The sequence below is a fragment of the Crocodylus siamensis genome, chromosome 1 (assembly GCF_052110815.1).
Source record: "Crocodylus siamensis isolate JL-2025a chromosome 1, ASM5211081v1, whole genome shotgun sequence".
NCBI classification, from domain to species: Eukaryota; Metazoa; Chordata; order Crocodylia; family Crocodylidae; genus Crocodylus; species Crocodylus siamensis.
In genome coordinates this window covers 86,927,949-86,937,084 of record NC_143395.1, presented here as the reverse complement: position 1 = coordinate 86,937,084, position 9,136 = coordinate 86,927,949, and the positions used below count along the sequence as shown (strand labels likewise).

General features: G+C 44.7%; 1 protein-coding gene across 1 annotated transcript in view; it reads left to right on the top strand.

Annotated features, from left to right (window-relative positions):
* The first annotated feature begins 1,258 nt into the window (after positions 1–1,258).
* Positions 1,259–9,136, top strand: part of RTN4IP1 (reticulon 4 interacting protein 1) — a 59,817-nt gene continuing 51,939 nt past the window's right edge. The window contains exon 1 of the mRNA XM_090037415.1: positions 1,259–1,470. Within this exon, the coding sequence (XP_089893541.1) occupies positions 1,359–1,470 (112 nt within the window). The 5' untranslated portion in view covers positions 1,259–1,358. The remainder of the gene's footprint in view (positions 1,471–9,136) is intronic.

The following is a 9,136-nucleotide window of genomic DNA, read 5'->3' as shown; positions in this document are numbered from 1 at the left end:
GCAGAGGACAGTAGAGGAAAAAGACCTGAGGTAGATCAGAGCAAGCCACCAGTGCAGTCAATCCAGGAGACAGGTAAAAGATACTCTGGCTTCTCTTCAGACTGTACAAATCTTTCACCTTGTACAAGTTGCTAGTGAGACCTTGTTTGGAATACAGAAGAATCTGGATATTTTCCGGGCATAGATTTCTGACTCCCCTGAAAGAGAAGGGGCAAGTAAAAGTACAAAGTAACCAAAGGTATACAGCCCTGCAGCAAACAGCTCCAGCTCCAGCTGTTACCTGCAGCTTTTATTTCAAAGGGTGCCACCTCATTGATCAGCTGTGTAGGGGTCACTGAGACGTTCCAGCTGAGTGGAGAAGCAGCACCCTTTGACGTGAAAGTCACAGCAAGCAGCTGGGCAGCTTGTCTTTGATTCAACAACCTGCTGCATAGTGAGTTGCAAACTGCCCAGACATGAATAGTCCAGGTTCCACTGTACACGGTACAATGCTTGTATTGAAACTGGAGCAAGTGCAGAGAAGAATAGCTAGGATCATCAGGGGAACAGAAAATGTATTTTATGAACAGAGACTAAAAGTGCTCGATTCATTTAGTTCAGCAAAGCAAAGGCTGATAGGGATACAAGTGGTATTTATATTCATGAGAGGGGCTAAACACCAGGTTAGGGGTGAACAATGTTGGCACAAAACAATCTTGTAAATTGGATGTGACCAAATTCAGGCTAGAAATCAGAAGGTGATTTTTAACCATCAGAAGCTAGTGGGGTTATTATGAAAGTCTTTTATTAGTAGGGGTAAGAGAGCCAAATCATTTTAAGATGGAGTACATTTTCAGTTTATAAACTGAGTGGCATAACATGGCTGCCTATAATAGCAGTACTTGGACTCTGATTCCTGTAGAGATCTATGCTCCTAGGTTATTTTCATATAAATCTTAAGTACTACTTAATAATTTTATTTACATTTTGTTAAGCAAGTATTAATGATATGTCCTTAGGACATGACTAGTCAGCAGTACTATCACCTTTATACCAGAAGCTTGCTAGTCTCAAGCAAAACCCTGGGTTTATAATTATTGCTCTTTAATACTACTTTGGGAAGCAGTCTTTCATTGTGATGGTAAATAAGGTTTCCTTATAGCCGTCCTTACTGAGTTTGAGTCATGGGTGTTCTATCACAGAAGAACAGATAATTCTGATGTGCTAGTACAATAGTCCCACTTGTTAAAACAGACTTCAGTTCCCAAGGCTGTGTGTGGTGTGCTGTCAAGCATGTAATGGGCCACTGAATTTGTCTTCAAATGCTAGCAGTATCTACTTCTTTATTGTAATGTGCCATGTGATTCCTTGAGTTTGATATGAGCTATAAAACTGCAGACTGTGTTAGAAAATTACACTGCAGGAACAGACTAGAATCCACTAGTCTCCTTTCTTGTCCTGAGTGCTCTGTATTGGATGCCTCTAAGGAAGGTAAGAAACCTTTTTACTGAAGCTATCCAGCTGTGCAGTACCTTGGGGTGAGACAGATAGAGACCTTCTCTCATAATAAATGCCACCTAGGATTCTATTTTTAACCAATGCCCATATACAATCAGTTGGGAATGTGTTTCTTTTCATGTGCTGCATTCCCCCCCCCCAAGATTCATATAATTGGACTCCTTCCTCTTCATTTGAGACCTAGTAAAAAAAAAGAAAAGATAGGATTTTATTTAATAATCTAGTGTGGCTGTGCAGCTTTCCAGCTTCCTCGTGTTAAATACTAGTATCATTAACTCTCCTATTATATATACTACAACCAGATTTTTAAGGAAATGCAGGTCTCCTATATAAGGCTATCCTAATGCCCTTTAATTTTAGATGTGAAGCATGCTGCATTTAATTACTTCTTAGTTACCCACATTCTGCAAATATATGATTTACATTTTGTTGATAGTCTTATGACAAATATGTTCTTTGGAATGAAAAAGCCACCAGATACTATAGAATGCTTTAAAGCAGGTGTAGCCAACCTGTGATATGGGCAGGCAGCAGACTGGGGCGTAGACAGGCAGCACAGTGCCAGACTGGATAGCGAACAGAAAGTAGAACAGCAGATCAGCTAGGAGAAATGCACGAGTGGCACTTGAGGAGGGTTTGGGGCTAATTTGTGGCACGGCTGCCAAAAAGGTTGGCCCTCACTGTTCTAAAGCATGTTTCATGTTGTAGTGTGCCACAAAGGACTTAAGTCTCCAACATCAGTTAAATAATCTAGAACAGTGGAAGGCTGAAAGCAAACAAGGGTAATATGGGCATAATAACCTACATGCAGGCACAAAAAGCAGGGAACAAGTAAGTAGCATAATTGACCAAGTTAAAGCAAGTGAACTTGGACCCTTAATGTTCCCAAAGTCTTTTTACTTTTTGTAAGCAAAAACTAATTATAGTAGGTGTATAATGAAAGTAAAGATGCTGATGCACAGTGGCAACACTCCAACCTCTGTCCAAAAACTGTGATTTTATGTAGCTCCAAGCACAGGAGTTATCAAGCTTTTTCTTTATTCATGCAACTTCTTAAGAGAGAGCCTCTGACTGGGTCATCTACCTAAGTCAGGGGCAGGCAATTATTTCAGGCAGAGGGTCACTTACCCAGTTTTGGTAGGCTGCTGAGGGCTGACAGGTGCCCCACCCCTTGGTCACTATCTTGGGGACCAATGTCCCCAGGGTTAGCACCGGTGGGGCCCAGAGGAAGGCACAGGCTGTCAGGGGTCTGTGGAGCCGGTCTGGGCTGCACTAGCAGGGAGAGGAGGGAGCTGGTCCGGCTCCATAGAGCTCCTGCCAGCTGGGACCCTGCGCTCCCTGCCACCCTGCTCTGGGCCCCGACAGCACTGGCCCCGGGACACTGGTGTGGGCCCTGTGCTCCTGCTGGCTCCTGCACCCGCTTGCTCCCAGTGCCCCCCAGCCCTGTGGTACAGGTGGGGGGCAGTGCACAGCCCTAACCCCCTGCTGCCAGCAGGGATGAAGCTGGTGCGGAGCATGGGGAAAAGCAGCCCCTTGCCCGCCCCATGGCCGATATTCCCTGCTGCATCCGCTCACAGCCCACATGGGGCTGTCCGGAGCAAGCACAGGCAGCCCCATGAGGGCTGCAAGTGGCTACAGCGCAGGGCGCCAGCCATGGGATCACGGGAGGGGCAGCTTTTCCCCAGACTCCCTCCCTGCCTGCCCTCCCCCCTTACCTGAGGTTCCAGCAGGGGGCAGCCAGGTGGTCCCAGGCCAGAAGCCCCTGTTGGGGCTTCCAGCTGTGAGGGCGGGGTTGGGCAGGCCCTGCTGTTATGGGAGCCTGCTAGGCTTCCCCATGGTCCTACTGCCCTTGGTTCCTGTCATTTTTGACAGGAACCAAGGGCAGATAAATATTCATTTTCTAAATTTTTTTTAGGGGCCCTGTGGGCCGGATGGAATGGCTTCATGGGCCGTATTTTGCCCACCCTTGACCTAAGTCCATTATTCCTTGAGAAACAGCAGTATCTGCAGTTTGTTAAGACTTTGGATTCTGTTCCCTTCAGGAAGGCTTAGAAAGATTTTTCAGCTGCAAATACTTCATGGAGCTCATTATATGCTGACATGCTATCCCTAACTTTCACCGTAATGGTGTTGCAATATCCTAAGTTTCAGCAATTTCAATTAATTGCATTGTTTTTTGCTTGGAACTGGTGCCTTTATTGAAGTAGATCATTCCCATACTAATTCAAGCGACCTCCACCCTTACTGCTGTAGTAAGGATTTCAAACTTCTCATTAAAAGTACTATAGAAGTTGTTTGCCATTTTTAGGCTCTGAGATACACTGCCAAGTTGGTAAGTCAGATTCTGAAACCTCTGCTCAACATTACTTTACAAAACTTAAAGTAACCAACAGCCCAAAACATATAAGTCCCTTTGTGGATTTTTCTCTAATTACAACTGTAGGTGCCTAAGTCCAACATTTAGGCAACAGTGAGATCCTCCAGTTGCACACTGGCTGCTGCCTAATTGGGACTGCACCTGAAGTCCCCTAGTGTGCATCTATATTACCTCCTCTTGAGCAAGATGGGGCACATTACTAAAAAATGAGAACCACCCGCTTGCAAATTTGCAGAGTAGATGGCTGAATGTGATCCAGGGTATATGCTCAGGGCTGCAGTCAGCTGCTTATTCCACAAATCTATAGGCCTAAGCAGCATGCCCAGTCTGACTCAGGGAGTGGTATAGATATAGCCTCCCAATCCTCAGACCCCCACTCTCCCCAGGTGCCCCAGGACCAGGGACTGCAGTCCCCCTGCCCCTCCACCCCAGCAGCACCTGAGCTCCGGCTGCCACCTGCAGGAAGGAGCAGCTGCTGAAGCCAGAGCACAGAGGCCGGCTCCTTGCTCCTGTCCACTCTCCCACAGGTGACATGGCCAAAATGGAGCCCTTGGTAGGGGGAGGGGTGTGAGGATGTGGGCTGCCTGCTGTGAGCTTGGAGCTCCCCACCCTACTGTCCTTCACCTGGGCCTCTGCAGCCCAGCGGGCTGGACCTGACATGGGAGGGAGTGCTGTGCCACAACTCCATCTGTTGATGTTGCAACCCCAGTTGGGGTTGTGACCCACAGTTTGGGAACCACTGTTCTAAAGGGAAGGAGGGTGTATAGCTTGGATTGTCTCTGTTTTAGCTGGGAAGGTACTTTTCTAGGAAACAGAGTGGCTGGATGAGTCAAGAGGACATTAAATTAACCACAAAAGAGGAAGGTGACAAAAGGGAACAAAAGTACATTCATTTAGGACACAATCACAATACTCAGAATTAAATTAGCTGACAGAAAAATCTCTAACCCCTTACACCAATGTTGAGTCTTGGTAATAAACAACAGCAATGGAAATTTCTCATTATGAGCATAAATCTGACCTAGTTGGCATTACTGGCATCTGGTGAAATGATTCACGTTATTAGGATGCTAGAAAGTAATGTTTATAACTAATAAAGGAAGGATAGTGGGTAAAATGGGAGGGGAAACATGTCAAAAATAGCACTGTGCATTTCTAACAACCTGGATGAAAATTATCTTGGATACGTGCATGCAAGATAAAGCACTAGTTAATTTTTGCTGCTAACCAATAGATTTCACTGGAGAATAAGAACAACTAGCTTCTTGAAAACCTAATTGTAACGTAGAGTGACAGGAAAAAAACTATGTTGCTATACAGGACACCTCAGCGTTATTGCTGGGTGTCTCATACTGTCAATACTAAAACGTCCTCAGAATTTCTGAGTATAGAAGATGGCAGTTTCCTCGCTCAAAATTTTGCAGCTAACACTGGGGAGATGAACAGAACACCTTGTCTTGCCAGATATTGATCAGAGATCTAAGAATTAGCTCTACTTTAGGTACAAATAATCAAGACTTCATCATATTTTTATCTTTTATACCAAACTTAGTATATATACACACACAATAGAGAATATGTACACACCTTGTGAAATTGTTTTTTTTTCAAAGCACCAGTCTGAACCCAGAGATACCATAGCAAGAATGAGTAGGAATTTAAAAAAAACCATTTAAGCTGGCCAAAGACACAACTGAGAAAAACATTGCACTGGCTCAAAAACTAAGCCTAGAGGGATGGAGAGACAGCTATTAAAATAAACAAACAGGAAGGTGTGATTGTAATGAATATAAAACTGCAGGATGGAACCATAATAGCTGATTAGAAAGTGAGGCATAGGTAGGACCAAAAGGAGTCTTAGGCAGTAGAAACCAGCAGCACACTTATAGAATGGGAAACTCCCTTCCTGAGAGCACGGAGGCAGAAAGGGATCTTGGAGTCATTATTGACTCCAAGATGAACATGGGCCGACAATGCGAGGTCATGGTTGGCAGGGCTAACCGGACCTTGTCGTGCATCCACAGGTGCATCTCAAGTAGAGCCAGGGAGGTGATCCTCCCCCTCTATGCGATGCTGGTCAGGCCACAGCTGGAGTACTGTGTCCAGTTCTGTGCGCCCCATTTCAGGAGGGATGTGGACAACACTGAAAGGGTCCAGAGGACGGCCACCCACATGATCCGGGGACTACAGGGCAGACCCTACACTGAAAGACTGCAGGACCTAAACCTGTTCAGCCTTCACAAGAGAAGGCTGAGGGGGGACCTGGTGACTGTCTATAAACTCACTAGGGGGGACCAGAAGGGTTTAGGGGAGACAGTTTCCCCTAGCGCCCCCTGGCATGACAAGGAACAATGGACACAAATTATTAGAGAGTAGATTTAGATCAGACATCCGCAAAAACTACTTCACAGTTAGGGTGGCTAGGAGCTGGAACCAACTTCCTAGGGAAGCGGTGCTGGCTCCTACCCTGGGGATCTTTAAGAAGAGGTTTGATGACTACCTGGATGGACTCATTTGAGTCCAGTCTTTTCTCCCGCCCAGGCGGGGGGTCGGACTTGAAGATCTACAAGGTCCCTTCCGCCCCTACTTCTATGATTCTATGAGTCCAAGTAATGGCACTGGCCCATTGCTACAAGGACCTGGTAGAATTGTCAGCAGCCCTGCAGAAAAAAAGCAAACTCCACTATTTCTGTTCTGGATTTCAGGAAAAGCCAGATAAAGTAGTTATTCATATGATCAAACACTTTCCATGATGGCAGGGAAGAAATCAGTGGGTCTGGATAATTTCCATTCAAGGATTTTAAAACTGTGAAAGCTTTCAGTCCTGAAAGCTGACTTTCAATTATCCCTGAGAACATAAAGGATGTTAATGTTGTGCCAATATATAGAAAGAACAAACTGAATGAGCTATATAAGTGCTGTCCTGCAAACCTGAGAGCAGAATGGCTGAGATGGGACCTAATTAATAAAGAATTCAAGGAGAGCATCAGTCAATATTGGCTGTCTTTTGTCAAACATACTTTGAATCTTGTCAAAGTAATTCATTTTTAAGATAACAGTTAGTTGATAAAAGGTAATAGCATAGATATTATACATTTGGAAGACATCTGACTTGCTAGCATTTGATTTTTGATTAAGAAACTAGGAAACGCCATGGCACACATTAAATGGATTAAAAACTGGTTAAGTACAAAGTTTCAAAACCTAACTATACATGGATATGTAGGTGTATTTCTAGTGGATTCCACAGTGAATGGTTCTTGGCTCTACAAGAAGATGACACTGCATTTGAAAGCTTGTCAAATCTATTCCAACTATGCAGCTGGTTTAGTAAAAGATACTACCAACAAAAGGACTCAGGATCATAGTAGTTAATCTGCTCACCATAAACTCACAGAATTACATTTGTGGCCACAAAGACTTATGCAATTCCTGAATCTGTGAAATAGGGGAACAAGTATATTTCATCTGTATTTGATATTGATGAAAAAGTTACTTGTCCAGTTTTGGTATCAATAATGGATGTTGATAAATTAGTGGAGGTTTAGAAAAGAGTCATAAGAAAAAGTAAAGGATTGGAAAATATGCCCTAAGGCAGCAGAGTCCAAAGCCAAATCCACACAAATGCAGCCGTGTGATGTATAGCACCACAGACCCATCTGCAGCACCACACATCCAGGTGTTACCCCATGCTCCTACCTTGCGGCACGAGGGTTTTTTGACCCCAGGAGATCCTGGGATCAAAAAAACCAACACAGAAAAAAAGCAGGGCAGCATACGTGGCGGCAGTGTGCGCTGCTCAAAGCCAGAGCCAGGCCTGCCAGAGCCATTCTCTGGCTGCCAGCCAGGCTCCCAGCTGCAGGAGTGACATGGCTGCAGCTCCCTGAGGCCCACAAGACCCCAGGTAAGGCTGCTAGGGTCAGCACAGTTGCTGGCCCAGTTTCCCCTACCCCACCCAAGGTAACCTGCAACATGCCAGAAGGCGCATGGCATGGGTGTTCCCCGGGGACAAGAAGCAGTGGTAAGGTGTGCCGCTGCTTCTTGTCCCTGGGAAAACAAATGTCCACACTTGTGTGGACACGATCCAAGAGCTCAAGCTGTTCAGTTTAACGGACAACTGTTAATGGATGATCTAATCACAATGTTTGAGCACTTTCCATGGGAAACGGAACTCTTTGATAATGGGCTCTTCAATCAGACCAAAACATGGCAAAGTCTAATGGCTGAAAGCTGATGCTAGACAAAAATAAGACTTGATATAAGGTGCAAATTGTAAATAGCAAGGTTAATTAACCAGTGGAACAACTTATCTTAAGATGTTTTAGATTCCTTACTACTGAGCACTTTTAAATTTAGACTGGAGATTTTCCTAAAAGAAATGGTTTAGTTTCAAACAAGAATTTGCTTAGTAATGTCCTACAGGCCTTGTTAGACAGCTCAGATGAAGCAGGAGTTGGAAACCTATGGCCCACAAACCAGATCCGTCCCAGGAAGGGGTCCTAATCTGGCTCTCAAAGGTCCAATCCAGCACAGGGGAATTAGTGGTGCAGTTGTGTTCTGCTGCCCATCTCTGCAGCGGTCCCCTTTGCTCTGGAGCTTGTTGCTGTGCCATGTCTGCACTTCTCTTACTGCATAGGGGCTGGGGGTGAATGCAGCAGCTAGCGGTACAGGTTGGGGCAGGAAGTGGAAAAGGGACAGGGGGTGGAGACTTGAGGTTGCAGGGCTGTCTGGGTTGCAAGCTTAGGCGTGCACTGTCAGAATTGGCTACCAACCCCTGGGTTAGAGGATCACAAGTAGTCTCATCTGGCTTCATAATCTATGACTCTACATTGGTTGTAAATTATGCTTGAAGCTGAAACAAGAGAAATTGAAAGTGAAATGACTTTTCATTTCTTTTCTCTATTTTGCCATTGCAAGAAGAAAATAGAGACTCCAAAAATGAGCAACAGTCTGAACTCAACTGTTTCTGTTTTATAAAAGTAGAAAGGTATGTTAAATAATGCAGCTATTGCTGTTTGTTTATTAAACCTTCCATTCCAGCTTCATGGCTTGGTACTGCCCAACTTTTCATTTATTGTTTCTCAGACATTAGATAACCATCAAACAGGAGATAGCACCCTTCTTCTGGAAAACCTAGGGTAAAGAAAAGAATGAACTCCCAGCAGCGAGGACTACTGGCTTACAATAGGGAGTTGGCATGTTATTTTTATTAAATTAAATATTAATGCTTATGTTTGACACCTCACCTATGCTTATAGAATG